Source organism: Ooceraea biroi, chromosome 10, assembly GCF_003672135.1.
Source record: "Ooceraea biroi isolate clonal line C1 chromosome 10, Obir_v5.4, whole genome shotgun sequence".
In the NCBI taxonomy this organism is placed as follows: Eukaryota; Metazoa; Arthropoda; class Insecta; order Hymenoptera; family Formicidae; genus Ooceraea; species Ooceraea biroi.
Window position 1 is genome coordinate 211,349 of NC_039515.1, and position 17,426 is coordinate 228,774.

Genomic DNA, 17,426 nt, shown 5'->3' on the forward strand with positions numbered 1-17,426 from the left:
TCTAAGAACGTTCTGAAAAAGATAAGTATATAAAAGAGAATTCTATGTATATGAGAGAGACAAATTGAGTTTGAGAGATTTTACTGAATCGACGTACGAGAGAATAAAAGTGATTTAATTATAATCATGTCTTGATTTTTTCTGCTCAAACTCATGCCTCACCTTTATATCCTGTGATTTTGTGTTGTGTTGATTTTAACTTAAAATTAATATTAAAGTTGTAAATTAAGTTAATATAGTAGTTCTTATTAAATCAAATACACATTGTTTCTGACAATCTACAGCTCAATCTAAGAGAACTGAAGAATACATATAATTGATTTAAAAAGCAACGAATTTGAAGACTGTGACAAAGTGACAAAAACAACTTCAATTTTACATACGTTTATTAAAGCTTCCGCAATATACAATTCATTAATCATCATTTGCACAACCTTACGTTTTTCCTCGCGGCGTGAGTTAAACGATAAACTTTACCTAGATGCCGAAAGTCTGACGAACGCCGCTTTTTTTTCTCTCCTTTTTTTTGACGCTTCACAACCTTTGCACACTTCCTTCACGCGCGCGAAGCGGCGTTTCCTCGATCATGATGCTGTCCAATTTTCTACGCGATACAATGCCGGCATTGGAAGATTATCGCTCTCTGCCATCGACGACGCGATGTGTGTAATAATTATATATAAAATAGAATATTTCGGAAATAACGCTCAGATCTGTACAACCGAAAAAGTATACATACACCGTCTCGTATTTATATATATAATATATATATATATATATATATATATATATATATATATGTATATTCGTATGCTTATGTGTGTACGTATATATTTCATATTTCTCTCTATAGATACACGTAAACCTACGTAAAATGTACATGTGTGCTGTCGATTCTGTATATTTATAACTCATACGTTTACACCGCATCACGCGAATGAGTATTTAGGATAGCGCGATTGGTCGTGCGTGCGAATGTATCAGTGAGGACCAAATGATGATTCCATTATCCAACGTTGCACGTGGATAATATCGCGAGTTCGATCTTGATCTTACATTTCCCAACGATCTCTCTTCACTCGTCACACGCAAATCCTCAGAATCCTCGATTCGCGGATTCGCCGCGAAGAAATGTCTGTGAAGAGTTGCGCAGATCTCGGAGGATCTACGGACAACGCTGAGGATTGAAGAGTTCAATTTGGATTTGTAAATCATGGAAATGCCGTAGCTGCTACGTGTCGGCATCGCTGAGAGTTGACTATATAATATGAACTATATAAATCATAACGAAAGTTCTATCTGCGTTGCGCGCGATGACGAGACTTACTCTGACGAGAAAAAACTCTGAGATTCAACAGATTGGTCGCGTCGTTATCAATGTTAACATTATCAATGTTAGCTTAATAATTAATCAACGAATAGCTTTTACGGTCGAGGAGCACTCGTGCACTCTTTCAAACGATTAATGGCATACATGCGATGTGTCTGAGCCCGTTCGCTCATGCATGCCTCGTTTATGCGATATACAACAGGAAAACGCATACACATAAAAGAGGCCTTAGATTCTCATCCCGCTACACAACATCATTACGTTATTCTAGTTCCAAGATAAACGAGCCACGAGAACAACATAATGACAGAACGATCGCTTCTTCTCGCTACAAAGTCAAGTATCTCTGAGATACTGAAACTATATCGCTCATTTGCTACAACAATGACATAACTCAAAAATCGCCCTTATTGAGTCATTAGTACAGGGAGAAAGATTGCCAAATACGCTTTTTTTCCTAACAAGAACATAATATTTTTACTTATGTCGTATTCTAAAAGTTATTTTTAACAAGAATATGTCATAAGAAGGGTTCTAAAGAAGGGTTGTTTTCGGGTTATAGGAGAATCCACAGTAGCGATTAAATCCATTATAATAGTTTTTTCTTTCTACCATGTTACGTTACTTTATTCAATTATGCCAATATGGTATTTTAAAATTCTCGTACAAAGTTATAACAATTCAAAACTTTAAATGGTGTCTTCTGAAAAATCACAAGTTTTAAGTTATGTCATTGTTGCAGCAAATGAGCGATATGTCTGACTTTCGACGCAAAACTATAGAGAGTGTAATTTAATTCGCGCCCACTATTTACACAGTGATGTTTCTCATGAAAAACTAAGTCGAAAAGTCCTAAAGTCCTATGATTTTTTTCTATAATGTTTAATAAAGTTATAGTAATTATTGAGTAAAGTCAATCCTATCAACGCCGTCCTTTAGAAGTCACACAGACTGTCTTAACAGCATGAACTCAGCGGTGGAGTACGCCACCATACAATACCAGGCTCACTGACGTACGCCCGGTTAAAGATTAGCGCTGATTGGATTGACTTTTCTCAATAATTACTACTTTCTTAAACATTATAGAAGAAAATGGTTCAGGACTTTTCGACTCAGTTTTTCATGAGAAACATCACTGTGTGAATAGTGGCCGCGAATTAAATTACACCCTGTATACGTTACATTATATGAACAGTTATTATGACTTTTGCATTTGTTAGTAAAAGACCAAATTATGCAAAGCATAAATTACAAATTATAAACTGATTCCACATACCGCGCATCTTTTATCCTATTATTATTTTTTTCAGATCTTTATCTAGTCATATATATCTTAATCTTTATACTAATTCAGTTTTATAGTTTTCCAGATCTATAAAAGTAGAAAGGATATTACAACAGATCTTAAACTATGTATAAAACAGCGATCTCCACATTATCCTTTTCTCGTGCCTCTTACAGTCAGTTTACTCTTACATCAGTTTATCACTAAACACGTCAATGTCGATACCATTACAACATTCACATTATCTATACGTTTTGATTAATACGTAGTCGTTATTTCTGACCAAAAGGCGTCTTATCGAGCACAAATCTTTTAATCGATACGCAAGAGCGATGTCAGTTATAAAACTCTGCAATCAATGCATTTGCAAACCAGCTTTTGTGTATGGATACGTATTATACATAATTCTTTCACAAATAAAACTCTTTGTTCTCTTCCTTATAATTGGCTTATGATAAATAATATATTATTATATTTAAAAGATTATACATATATGCATATACATGCATGTATATACACACACACATATTATATATACACATACATATATATGTACACATTCATCCTAATCCGTTTGGCATAGGAACGTTCGTTAACGTACGCATCGTCACGCTCCATCTCTAATCAACGATTCTAATACTGCTCGTTCTGAACTGATCGATATAAATCGCGCGAAACGGGGGTAATCACGAATGTTCCGTAACGTGAAATCACCTCGTAAAATGCTTCTACAAAAATGTATAAAGTACGAATTAATACATAATTACAGATTGTTGTATATACAAACGTACAGTCTCGTCATGGAATGGTACGACAATATATATATACTTAGATTAAAATAATCTTACATATCATCACTCTCTTCTCGCGTAATTATTGTACAATATTAGATATCTCTAATCTACAAGAAAAACAATAATGATCATTCGATTCGCAGATCCACGATAATCTTGGATTTGTCGTTCAGATCTTGTAGATTGCAAGAATTTATGAGAGCTCCTTCAACACGCGTTCCTCTAGACTCGATGGATCATAAAATACACTCGTACATAAATTCATAGGAGTTTACGAAACTTTATGCGTTTAGATGTCTTCAATGTCACTCATGAAAATCCATGGAATCAACGAATTTAGTGCTCGTTCTGATAGAATATGAAAATTTTGCTTTTAAACATCTACACCTGATAAATTCAATATTATCTGTGCGAGAAATATGTTCCTTGCCAATTAAGTAATACATGAGATCAATGATAAAAGAGAACAGTTTCCAAAGAAAAGATAAAATCGCAAGCGAGATGTTTCGATACATCAAAATACGCGTATTATTAAAATTTCATTGTTCGTTATCTTTGTCGTGTTAAAACTGTTCCGAAGAGAGTCCGTCCGTTAAATCTAATTTCAGGTCCGTTAAGTCCCAGCTGCAAGTGCATTTGTGCCGTTGCACAAATAATTTATTAGATCAATCCGTACTTAAACATAGGAAACTCTCGTCGACGATCGAGCAGGGTTCAGCGAGAATATCGGTACTCCAGGTGTGGAACTCGAAAGCTGCCGAGATCGAGGTTCCACCATGACGTGGGTTCAGTTCGTCGCGTGGCTGTTTCGACGTCTCAAAAACACTCGGCTGTTGACCGGATAGACCCTGGTCAAAAGTATGAGCGAGCTGCCCAGGGCTAACTTGACGGGCGTTTGGCGACCACCAGGTAACCTGATGAACACCGTTGCGACCGCCGCGACACCATCATCGGTAGGCTCCACAGCAACCGGCCTTACATCGCTGTGAAAGCTGATATGCTTACCGCGCCTGCCCTTACGTTGCGGTGAGCTCGGGCTGCACTCACCGCCGTCGCGATCATACAAGATCGTTGCGGACGCGAACGGCCGCTTTGCCATGTGCAACATCTCCACAACGTGACGACGCCGGGCCCGGCGCACATCCGCCGCCTGTTTCGTTTTCCACGCGACCACGCACGCCGCGAGGAACAAGAAAAAGCAGGAGAAGAAGCACGAGAAGAAGACGAACAGGTCAATGTGCAGCTGATCTTGCCGGAAGAAGATCATCCCGTAAGCGGCACGTCCATTCACTTCCGGATTCGTCGGATCGATCGCTCGCAAAGCGATATGGAACTTTGTCTGGTCCAGCTCGTGCTTGTCCTGCGGCAACGTCAGCACCAATCGATTCGTGAGATTGCGGATTACCAGGAACGTGTTCCGTCTTTCGATCGTTAGAAAGGTCGCCAGGTTTTCCGCGTAGCGCTCCATCACGAAGTACTGTGGTCCGGTGTTCCACGTCGGTTCTGTGGTAGTACCGTTCATCGCGCCAAAGCTGCTGTGAGGATGAAACTCGACGACTCGGATTTTGCTATTGGGCTCATCCTCCAACCATGTATCGGGATGGTCAGGTCGCCACCTGAATCTGCTGTCTATCTCGATCTGTGAATACAACAGCGATATTTTAGATATTTCTCTAAAATAGAATCGAGCATTTTTAATTAGAAAATTGATTATCGTGAAACTAATATTTTTATTATATTTAGTCAAAAGAAAACATGATAGTTTGTGAATTAAGAAATGAAATAGGAAAATTGTACGTCTTGGTATCCAGTCGACGAATTCAAAGTGACGACGAAGGAGTCGTCCCGAGGACTCAAGAATAAATCCAAGGCGCCTTGAGTGACATCCACCATCACTCTGATGTCCACGTTCATAAATCGCGGCTGTACCATGTAGAAGACAGTCTGGCCAGGATTCAAGGGTTTCGGCTTCATTTTGCACTCGTCTGAAATAAAATGATAACGTATAATCCAATGTTAGGCCCACCAAGGCGACAGAACAATGACCAGTTTATGGAAAAAGAGAAAAAGTACGAACCGTAAGATGCTCCACGTAAAACAGAACGTTGCAATTTAAAAAAAAAACGATTACTTCGAGGCGAAGTGTTGGATTCGTGAATGTGAATGTGAAGATACGTATCAAGATGAAATCGAGAGTGCCAATGTAAGTTTGATGAAAGCATTAATTAGCATTATTTAATATTACTCATATTTGTATACATTAACGAAAAGAATAAGACAGAAATTATTGGAAGGCAAAAGTTTTCTCTCTCTCTCTCTGTCATATAATCATATTACACATTTAAATAAAGATTCAGAAAAAATAGAAAGGATAAATAAGCTAATTTTGCGTTTTCATTAGATTTACTACCGTATGAAAAATTGATCTTTGGTTTGCAAAAATGTGATTTTGGATTGCCACGACTTACCTATTAACTTCGAGTCAAAACACATCTTGTTGTCGACTGTGACGGTCTTGTAGCACTGATGGCCCATAGTCGGAGTACCGGCATAGTTCTCTCGGCATTTGCTGCACTGGACCATCCAACACGGTGTACCCGTGTTGGTACCTTTCTGGGGACCGTTGACGCAGGACGGCTCACTCTCCGTGTTGTTGCCGCAATTGCACTTCTCGCCAGTTACAGGATCACACGTGAACCCATGACCGTGACATTCGCAGGGTCGACACACGTCCCGCAGATCTTCCGTACCCCGGAAGTAGCCAGTCATACACTCGCCACATTTGTCACCCTTCGTATTGTTACCGCAATTGACACACTTTGCTTTTGTCATCGGTCCCTCCACCAGCTGCTTTCGTAACAGTTCCATCGACATCTTATCCACCGAGTCCGGATCGGGTACAGTCATGCTCTCGTTGATGCAAATCCGAGTGTGTCCGTTGCAATACTCGAGACAAGGGACGCACTGGCCGTTGTCCGCGGGATTACCGACGTACAAAGGCAAACACTTCTCGCATTGCGGTCCCATCGTGTTGTTGTGACACTCCAGGCAGACATCGAGCTTGTCTGGGCCGGCGCAGTTACTGTGACCGTTGCACTGACACTGGATAGAGCAGTTCGCGCCGACGTAACCGAAATCGCAACGACAATCGTTTGGCTCCACGCACGTGCCCCTCACGCAACCCTGCGTGCACATCGGCACACAGATCTTTCTTCCAAACTCATTCATCCAGGTGGTCTCGGTTTTATAGCCGTCTCCGCATTTGCACTCGAAACCTTCCTCCAGGTCGAAACACTTCTCGCTTTTTGGTGAGCACGTGTGATGCCCGTTTATGCACTCGTTCTCCGGGGGACAGCGAACGTAATGCCATGAAAATTCGGGTTTCGCCATCGCTACTGAACTAGACAACGATACAGTCGCATTGTCCTCTAGAGCTCTGGATAGCTCTGGAGAGTCCGTATGATAGGGATGTAATGTCGTCGTGATTGGCGCTTCAGTTTCCGGGAAATGCTGGTGATAAAGCATCTCGCAAGTACCGCCGGCCGGATGATCGGTTGGTGCCTCGAGCGAGCCCTCCGTACATATTCCTTGACCGGTGACATTCGCCGAGTCCAGCGAGCACCATCCGCAATGCGAATGCTTCAGACAGGTGCTGCACTGTTTGAAGACCAAGCACGGCTCCGGGCAGTGATCAATGTCCGCGCTGCGCAGCACCAGACCGCAGACGCCCCCGGCGCAATAGAGCGGCTGATACGATGGAGAGATGCACTCGTTCAACTGAGTGGACCACCTGCACTCGCTCCATCCTCCCTCGGCGCCGGTGCCCTTCAGGCAACTCGTACAGTCCTTGTGATCGGAGCACCTCTTCTCGCATTGCGTGCTACTCATTTTAATGCTGGACCGCTCGAAGATGTCGTCCGGTACGCAGTTCCAGTCATAGATTGGCTCGCCCGTTAGCTTCACGCCCAGTTCAGATGTTTTCACCACCTGTCTCGTCCACACGCAATCGCCCAGACTGTTGCACTTCTCACAATCGCTCGCCGGGCACAATCGCTCACCGCATTGGTTCACATTCGTCACCGATATCTGACGGATGCTGCACTTGTTCAAGTCATCGCAGTCTCTATCAGATGGAATGCATTTACCGTGCGGGCAGTTGGTGCACCATTTACAGACCGGCTTGTCATCCTTGTAATATGGCCATTCCGCTAGGCATTCCATGCAGGTTTTGAAGTTCTGGCATTTCCTACCGGCTATCCAGTCCGAGTTGCAGAATATTCCATTCGATCGGCGCGCTTCGATAACGTTAATGTCGCACTTGTCACCCCGGTTGTCCGATACTTCGTTTGAGAAACAGTAGGAAGCATTCGTGCTGGTTATGGTTGTGAACGTGCAGAACGAACAACCGAAGTATTTCCTACACGTGTTTTTGTCCGTCCAAAGATTGCACAGATCCTCCGGTATGCTAATTAACGTCACGTGACTCTTGATACCACCATCGAACCCGCCGACAACGTAGACAGCGTTCGATTCTGGATCGGCATGAGTCATCGCGTGGGCGTACGCCGGTGGTGGCGGATAGCCGATCGTCTCCATGTTCTTCGTTATTAAGCGTATCCACAGGTTGCAGGCGTACTTGTACGCTATCAGCGAGTCCGAGGTGTTGTGCGGATTTTGCCGACCACCGAATATCACCATGTACTCGTCCGTCGTGACCGCGGAGTGTAGGAATCTCGCTTGCGGCAGATTGCTGCTATCAGTGACGTCGTCTTCAAACGGCGGTAGTACAGACCACATGCGCGTTTTGTAATTCAATGCGTACAACTTGTTGGAGATGAACGTACGGTTTATTGCGTAGGTGTAGCCGCCGAATACGTAAAAGCTGTCCGATCTACTGTGATACACGGTGGAATGTCCATAAACGCCCAAAGGCCTGTTTCCAACGGTGTTCACCGTGTCCCAGGTCTCCATTTCTAGATTGAATTCCCAGACCGTATCCAGGTATCCGTATTTGGGGCTGAAACCGCCGATGAGGATCAGGCTCTCCGTCTCGCCGTCTCTGCGCAGAGTTAACGTATGACCGGCCAGAGGCAGTGGCTCTTTCTTCGACTCGTCCTGCACAATCTGGCTCCATCGTTGATTCTGTAGACTGAATTTCCAGAAATCGCTTAGGGTGTTATTCGACAATCCCTGCACATCCTCATCCTTCATTGACAAACCGCCGTAGACATAGATTTGCTGTCTACTGTGCACAATCTCGGCGGCGTGGAAGTAGCGGCCTTGCGGCATCGATGCCTCCGACGTTGATTCCACCGTCACCGGCATCCACGTATTATTCTTCGTGTCAAACAATCTGATGTCGTTCAGGGGCCCGTGACTGAGTGAGTAACCGCCAAACATCCATAGACTGCCGCGTCGATCGGCCACAAGACTGTGCCCGAAGCGTGGCAACGTTTTTCTCAAGTGATCCAGATGATCCGCGAGGTATTCCGAATTGAATAGCTCCGTGAATATCAGCTGGTGCTTCTCGAGCTTAATGGAGCAATCCCGGCCGCCGTAGCCCGGTGTACAGACGCAGCGGCCGTAGCCCTTGTCACAAACCCCGCGTTTTTTAGAAGCAGTGCAATTGTTTGGACAGATCTCCACGTCGCAATTGATGCCGACGTAGCCCGGCTTGCAGAGACAGTTGCCGTTGCGGCATTCGCGGTTGTCCGGACAGCTGTTGCACGTCATCACCACGTAACTCGCGTTGAAACCCTCCACTTCGTCCAGCTGCTTGTAATGCACCGTCAAGAAACCGGACTTGGCTTCCACCGTCACCGGATAGTCGGTGCTCTCGGTACAATACACGCCCAGCAGCTGACTTTGATGGCCACCGGTGGACGAGACAAATTCTGGTAGGCCATCGTACACGTATACGCTGTTCTCCTGACAGCTGACATTGATGTCATCATGAATCGTAAACTGAATCACGCTCTGAATAGTAGGTGTGGTCGCGTCCGAGGAGAGATCCGTTTCGGGACTGACGATCCACAGGCATTCTCTCGTCGGCGAATCACCCGTGTAGCTGCCCCAAAGCGAAGACTGCGAGTGCCGACTGCCGAGGCCCTGCTTGCCATTTCCCTCGCCACCCAGCATACCTCGCGACATGCAGCCGTAGTAACACATTCCACCATTGCGTGGGTCCCCGTAGTAACCATGCTTGCAGCGTTGGCATTTGTCACCCTCAGTATTGTCACGGCAAAAACACACGCCGGTCTGTTGATCGCACGCACCAAGTTCCACGTCGCCGTGCCCGTTGCAATCGCACTCGCGACAGCCTAACGACGTCGTCGCATTCCCATAGCTGCCCGCTTTGCACTCCTCGCAGTAGCGTCCGGTCGTCCAGTCCTGGCATTCGTCGCAAATGCCTGGACCCTGAAAAGGAATCAGAATGAAAATTGAAACGCTTGTGTATATATGGAATAAAGATTGAAAACCCCTCAAAACATCTCGTAACATTCTTCAAATGTTTGAAGTTACAAGGATTTTTATTTTCGACGCGCGTGCCTACCTGCTGGCACGTGGAGTGATTGTAACAGCCGCAGTTTGTCCGACAGTCCGGCCCAGTCCAGCCAAGATTGCACTCGCACTTGTAATCTGGCGCCTCGCTGCAGTATCCGTTGACGCATCGCTCGTAGCAGGTCTTGGTACAGTTCTCCTTGCCGTCGCCGTTAAAACCACGCTTGCACTGGCAGCTAAAGCTGCCGTGAGTATTGGTGCAGAGAGCGTCGGGATGGCAATCGTGCAGACCAAGATCGCACTCGTCTACGTCCGGACACTGCGCGTACGCCCAGCCGGACTCGTCGCTTCTTAGACTGCTGTTCCAGTAATCGTTAATAACCGCGCTGCAGTTGACATGCGGCTGATTGAAGTCGCCCTGTACGCAAGCGCCAGTAATCGGGTTCTCCAGACTGTAGCACCAACCGCAGCTGAGCGAGTGCAGACAGCTGGAGCAGTTAGTGTGTCGACTGCAACTTTTACACTGATCATTGCCGGTTAGGGACGAGTCACTGCGCGATGTCACGCCCATCAGACCCGCCTGATCCAACCACTCTCTACATAAGCCAAACTGGTACTCGGACGTGTACACGGAAAAGGAGAAACATTCGCGCGTGGCTTCGCACCATACGCATCTGCCGCGCTCGTCGAGGCATTGAGTACAGTTGGAACGTTGCTGGCAAGGGATTGGACACTGATCCAATTTCACCACCGCGTTAGGTAGTCGACCGATTCGCGTGCATCTTGCCTCCTCCGTCCACCATTCACACAAATTGGTGTTCACGCACGACTCGCAGGAGATATAATTGGAGCAATTGGCGCACGTCGATGGTGTGATCGTCAAGTAGTGCCATTCGCGTATCGTCTCGTTCCGCTCTTTGTCCAATTCTATATCCATTGCGCAGACTTCCGTCTCGTTGATGTAGCGCGGTAGACACTGATTCGTGATGTCGCACCAACCACACGAAGAATCGGTCAAGCAGTGCAGACAGTTACCGTACTGATGACAAGAGCCGTTCTGAAATGGCTCCAGGTACTCGAACGTAAAGACTTTCGAATTGTTCTCTTCTTTCTTGTTTTGCCCTTTTTCTTCCGGTTTGCGATTCTTCTTGGTATGCGTGATCTCCATTTTGCTCGAAGCAGCATAGCTCGCTGTTACCATTCTCTTTGATTCAAAGTCTAATTGATAACGGCCCGGTTGTAGCTCCATTGGATGACCATTCGACCAGTTCATTTGTATGCACTGCGGCGTCTCCGCGGTTAAATTAGCAACCAGTTCCTAAATAAGAATTAAATTACAGATAATTAAATAATAATTTTATATATTTATGTACGTATATAAATGTCAATAAAATCGCGTTTTATCTTAATTTCTACACTGAAAATAACTCTAATAGTATCTGTCTGCACTTAATATTTGCTGTAATATTTTTACAAAGACATTTTTTAATGCAATTTGAGTATATGGCAGTTAGAAAACTCACCAATTTATCGGGATCATCATTTCGCGACATGCGTAGCGCCGCACTGTTGTAACTAACGCAGATCTTCAGTTGCTCCGAAGAGTTCCAAGTGGAAGGCGGTCTAAGGAAGCCAGTCAACTTAGCGATCATTTCGCCGCCCAGCGCTGACTCGGTCTTTGCGCCCTGCATGGACGGCACGTTGAAATCGACCGTGGTCGCATTCACTATGCTGACCGAATCGGGTTGACTGAAGTTCACCGGCGGATTGTACTTGAGGAAAGTCAAGCCCGGTCTTTTGTCCATCTCCCGACATTCCTCGACCTTGGTGATCTCCGTGCCTTTCGGGCCCCACCAGCCTTGAATCTGTGAGGCTGAATCGTCACGCAGCCCGCATACGCCGTAATTGTCGTCCTTGGGATGGCAGCGTGCGTTCTGGACGCACCATGTACACGAGCCCAAATTTAGTTTGCTCGAAACGGATTTCTTACCGCGATTATTTGTGCTCCAGCCATCGTCGGGTTGGCCGTGTATCAGACAGGAGTGACAGTCGCCTAGGGTGGGACAGATGCCCAGGCAGCGCGATGCTTGCAGATTCGTCGTACAGTTACTGCCTAATGTGCGACCGTAGCACATCTGAAATATATCGTCAAGTAAATAAACAAGCATGGAAACAGAAAGCTCTTAAAAGATACAGTACAAGATTCGACAAGAATGAAATACCTCATCCGTGGCACACCAGCCACATTCGGGATTTGAAACGCACTCGTTGGAAGTCTTATGCCTCGCACAGAGTTGCTCCGGTTCGAAATCGTCCTTGTCTCCCGGTACTAACATGGGTGGCAAAGTGTACGCTATCAAATCTGCGTTTACGTTACCGTGGTATCCACCGACGAGCAACAAGGTGTTGCCGTTGCGCACGTCGGCCGCGTGAGCAAACACGCCTTGTTGTTTAGGGTAATGAGGAACTAAGAGGAAAAGCAGAAGAATGGATTATCGTCGATGCTCGATAAATCAGGTTTTTGGATTAAAATAAATAAGAGCCCTACTGATACTGCTATTGCCCAGCACTTCGTGATTTAACCAAGTATGGCAACCGAGGTGATAAAAGTATATCTGGTTATCGTAACAGATCTCCTCTTTGTTATGCTTGTGAGAATATCCGCCGAATACTACCAGATAATTTCCTATAAGAATAATAAATTACATACGCAACTGAAACTTTCGAGAACGTCATGAATCTACAATAGTAATATACAATTTTTAGTAAGAAACAATTACCTATGATGTTAGATGTGTGAAATGCACGTTCTCTCGGCACATATGGTTCCCTCAAGGGCGCCGTTGCATAATGGATCTCGGACCAGAGCTTCCTGTCCAGTTGGAAAACAAACATCCGGTCCGATAGCTTGCTGAAGCGGGCTACACTGGCGACGACGCCGCCGTACACCACTAGAGTGTTGGTGGCGCGATGATAAACGGTCGAGTGCGCAACCATACGCACATCGAGTTCTTTACCACCTCGGGGTCGCACTTCCGTCCATCTCTCAGTAGTCGCTGTAGGATCCGCTGCAATTATGCATTACATTAAGTCAGTTATGTATCTCGAAATAAAATCCAATGTCTCTCGCAAATCTTTCTTTTCGTCTAAAAAAAACAAAAACACGAAATTCCAAAAATTTAGAGAATGCAGCGCTACTTGGCTCTTAAATTAAGATATAGAAGCTTTTTATTTCAACAAAAAAGATAAGCATATATGTATAGTTTAACTTACACAAATTTAATTTGATTTTGTACAGACTAGACGAGAACTCTCCATCAACGGTGCTACCTCCAAACAAATAAATATAATTGCCTGCCAAAGTTAAAGTGTGCCTTGTGAGTTTGGGAGGGTAGAAAGGAGCACCCTTTGCGCGTAAAGTCCACACGCGCTTGTGTACATTGTAGTGCCACAATTCGTCCGACAAAGAACCGTCTTGCACTTTTCCTCCATAAATTACAAAGCCATCTATGAGTATAAAATAAAAAAATATAGAAAATTCCATATCCATGTACAATTACACCGATGTACAATACGTACGTTATAAAAATAGTATTAATACATATATTATTTTACTTTTAATGGTATATATGGATTAGCGAGCGACAAACCTTGGTATTTACACGCAGCGTGGCCATATCGAGGACTCGGTTTGGGTGATTCGTCAATGGTCGGTTCGGTGACTTCCTCTTTCTGTGGCTCGCTCGTCGTTAGTTTCGGGTCCATAAATTCTTGCATAAAGATGTTATCCTCCGCGGGACCCGCTACCACTTGCTCCTCCCATTTCATGTCACCGTTTTCTATGTTGGTCACGTGATGTTCCCTGTATAAATCTTCCAGATTCCTGCGGTACCTTCAATAAACATAAGTAAAACATAAAATAATTTCTGCATAAACATAATTCTTTGTACGCGTGTATTCTATAATAAGATTTCCAAGACAGAATATTGGATCAATAGTGATGTACCACTTACTACCTTGTTGACATTTGCGAGTATCGTGGTCGCACGTTTCGCGGATGCTTTCTTCTGGAATCATCATTCCGGCTGATTCTGATGGTGCTTCTACTCCTCTCACTTTCATTGTCCTTAGGCATGTTCCTGAACTCTCGCACACCATGCTGACCGTCAACGGTCCGGTCGAGTAACGTAATGTTCTCCTTGATGCCGTAAAGCACCTTCCACATCAAGGACGACGTTGATAGGCCGTATGTCTCCTTTGCGCCAGGACCACGTAATTCGCTAGCGATCAACATGGGATCCAGATACTCGGCGGATGTGGCACCCTCTGCAAACGCGTGCAATGTTCATTATAATTTTCCATTTATTTTTATACGCACAAAGTTCGTGCTGATTGATTTTTACTCTCACCTAGTACGTTCCCATATTCGTCTTCCCACTGACTCGTGCTAAACCTGTACACCTCCAAGTCGCTCAGTATGTAATTGAGATCGTAGCCGCCGAAAACGTACAATGAATCTGTTTCTTCGATATAGACCGCGGTATGAGCTGCGCGTGGTCTTAGTCCACCTTCCGAATGCGAAAGCCAATACCACCTGTAATTAAATTGTTAGTACGATCGTCCAGTTATATCATCATTACGTATCTTGACAAACATCGTTTAATATGAAAAAAAAAATAATTTTACGATATTATTCCATCTCGCGTAATAAGGAAAATAGATACCAGTTTCCCTTTGGATGGGTTTTGTGCAACGAACAAGATTGCCCGGAGTATCCCTTGTGGCACTCGCATCTCTTTACTCCGCAGACACCGGCGTGGCTACAATTGTTCGGACAGAGAGGACGGGAGCAATCTTTACCACCCCAGTCATTCTCGCAGAAACATGTATTGTTGATGCACTTGCCATGACGAGTGCAATTGTTTGGACAATCCGAGACCGAGAACTCGGCATGGAAACCTTTTAGTACGTAATTTGTATCGCTATATAATAATATCAACATCTGCAAAAATATCATAACGTTCTTTTATTATTCCTTCTATGCAATACGAGAGTCATGAATCAGTCGCAACAACGGACAATAAGCTACTGTAAAAACATATTCAGTTTGTATATTCATACATTGATCCGCTGCATTATCTACACGATCTGAGGTTATTAGTATTATGGCTGATTCACTTACGTAACCAGACGTCGACATCACTTGCTGCGGTTCCGTCTTACCACTGAAGCTACCCAGAAGCGGGGAACGGAAGGAATCCCCGTCATATACGAATACGTAGTCATAGCTGCATTCTGTGCCCATATTTCGAAAATTTAACGTAATAAACTGACGACTATGATTAGCTGCAACAAAATAGCAAAATAGCGACAATTTACCATAGAATCTCAATGATCTTTCACATCCTAATAATCACGTTTTACTTTGCGCAGTCAATAGAAACATTTCCATCCGTACCTTTGATGAGCCATTCGCAGTGGGAGTCTTGAGTGTAATTCGAGTCTATAGGCCCATCGCTTATAATTCCCCATGAGTCTGTGAAGACCTTTCTGGTCTTATCGCACGGTGCCTGCTTCGGAGATGCCTGAGGAGCCAAATCGAAGCTCCGCAGCAAGCAACTCCATATGACGACCCATGCCGTGGTGGATGTCGTCCACCCCATGGCAGTGTATTCACCTCACTGTCGTTCAACGGCACACAGGTCATCATCCGCACGTATCACATTATCTTTTGAGCAATTGCATCGTGTATTACTTGCAGGGAGAGTATATTCCATATCTGAAAAGGATGTACGTTATTCACAGGTGTCAATTTATACGTGTGAATCGAGATAAGAAACAGCTTCACATCCACACATACGAGTAAATTTGCACAGTTACTTCACTTTGCACAGCAATTTGCTTTGCACGCTACATACAAGTGATTAATACACGGTGCAGTTATTTACAGGACACGCTGCAATGCACAACATGATTATGAGAATACCACATTTGGCTACTTTGAAATTGTTCTTATCTTGCAAAATCTTCGATTCTGAGATAAAATACAAGTCTTGCTGGATATGCATTTGATGCACACTGCAAACTTTGTATAAGGAAAGAATAGCCATCTCTAAATCATGCTAACATCAGTGGCATCTATTTGTTAGCGCATTTGCATTCTACAATCTGTCACTCGGGAGAACTTTTGCCAAACCGTTTAAACTTGCAGATAAAACGAGACGATGTCAGACATCGAGTACTGACGTATCTTTATTCTTGCAGAAATAAAGAAAACGCACATCCAGCAAATCTATCATCGTTTATCTCGTTCGTTTCGAGAATTTACAAAAGCCACGCGGTGCGACGAGGTCGAGCAGCGTGCAGAAGTCAGCAGAAGTGGCCGCCAATCAATAATGAGAGGCGCGCGGCTATCAACAATCGCTTAACAAACAATCGTTTGTGCAACGTCCATTAACGACGCAAAACTCGCGCAGCGTGCCGAAGGACGATCCCAGAAGCCGCGGGCCAGCATCGCGCGTGAACGCAAGGCTGTCGGCTAGCTGATCAATTTGCAAATAAGCAAGCACAAATAAGCTAATGACACACACGAACGACGCGCCGCACGCACGCACACACACACACGTGTGTCCATGAACTTTCCGCACCTATCACGAGATGATGAGCACGGCACAAGAAATCCCGAATTGACTCGTCTGCTAACACACTCTCCCTTGGGACTCCTTGACGGGGACTCCCGAACGGGTCCTTGAAATGGTCAAGGCTTCGAGCCGGACATCCTCTGGTGGAAACACGAAGGGAACGTGTCACGAAGGAGGTGAGAGAGGGAAAGCGAGAGCAGAAGCAAAGGGAGAGAAAGAAAGAGAGAGGGAAAACAAAGTAGGAAACGTATCAAAACATCGGAATGGGAAAGCCGCAGCCGCAAGAAGTTGCCCGGATCTACTTGCGTGGACGGGACGGCGATCAGCTGTCGACGATAACCTTCAATTTCGCCGTGGACGGGGAACGCGTGTCCAGCCTCGAGTGCAGGACGCCAAATGAGCGTGACGCGAGTGCCGCAAAATGCCAGTTCCCGACGGTGCCTCGCCTCCGTTGACACCTCGATTACCTCGCTATATTGCTTTTTACGGTCATGTTGGAGTGGGGGAAACACTACGGCGGCCATTAGGACACTGGGCGATAGTACGAGGCTATCGAGACATCGAAAGATAGGTATCGATATATGGAGTCGTAGAAGCTCGAAAGCGGGAATATTCAAAACTGATTGATGCGTGAACATCAAGCATCTTTGTTGTTGAACGTTTTATACTGGCAATTATTTATCAGAGTTATCGATAATTGTCATACAGAATTTAAATAATAAAAACACGACGTTTTCTATGGTTAGTCGTATTTAAGTGACATTTTTATCCGCAGTCTTTATTTGTTAATGTGTTAAAACATAAAGGGAAAAGTTGGGGATTAGAAGATTTTTCTGTCTTATAGTTGCTGGTTTAACGATACACAAGCGTTTTGA

At 44.7% G+C, this 17,426-nt stretch overlaps 1 protein-coding gene across 3 annotated transcripts; it reads right to left on the minus strand.

Annotated features, from left to right (window-relative positions):
- Positions 1 to 368: 368 nt before the first annotated feature.
- LOC105281520 (multiple epidermal growth factor-like domains protein 8) lies at positions 369 to 17,330 on the minus strand. Of its 3 annotated transcripts, XM_011342791.2 has the most exons (17): positions 16,558 to 17,330; positions 15,369 to 15,689; positions 15,093 to 15,256; positions 14,635 to 14,912; positions 14,320 to 14,504; positions 13,927 to 14,236; positions 13,561 to 13,802; positions 13,184 to 13,417; positions 12,691 to 12,978; positions 12,459 to 12,596; positions 12,133 to 12,377; positions 11,434 to 12,045; positions 9,963 to 11,228; positions 5,878 to 9,826; positions 5,487 to 5,495; positions 5,207 to 5,394; positions 369 to 5,048 (listed from the first exon to the last, which is right to left on the minus strand). In XM_011342791.2, exons 2-17 carry the CDS (start codon positions 15,571 to 15,573, stop codon positions 4,197 to 4,199), a joined length of 9,165 nt encoding a protein of 3,054 aa, XP_011341093.1. In that variant the 5' UTR covers positions 15,574 to 15,689; positions 16,558 to 17,330; the 3' UTR covers positions 369 to 4,196. The 3 variants fall into 3 exon arrangements, with proteins under 3 accessions (XP_011341093.1, XP_011341098.1, XP_011341097.1); XM_011342795.2 differs by lacking the exon at positions 5,487 to 5,495 and having other exon boundaries at positions 4,197 to 5,048; XM_011342796.2 differs by lacking the exons at positions 14,320 to 14,504; positions 14,635 to 14,912; positions 15,093 to 15,256; positions 15,369 to 15,689; positions 16,558 to 17,330 and having other exon boundaries at positions 13,924 to 14,051.
- Between the last annotated feature and the right edge of the window lie 96 nt (positions 17,331 to 17,426).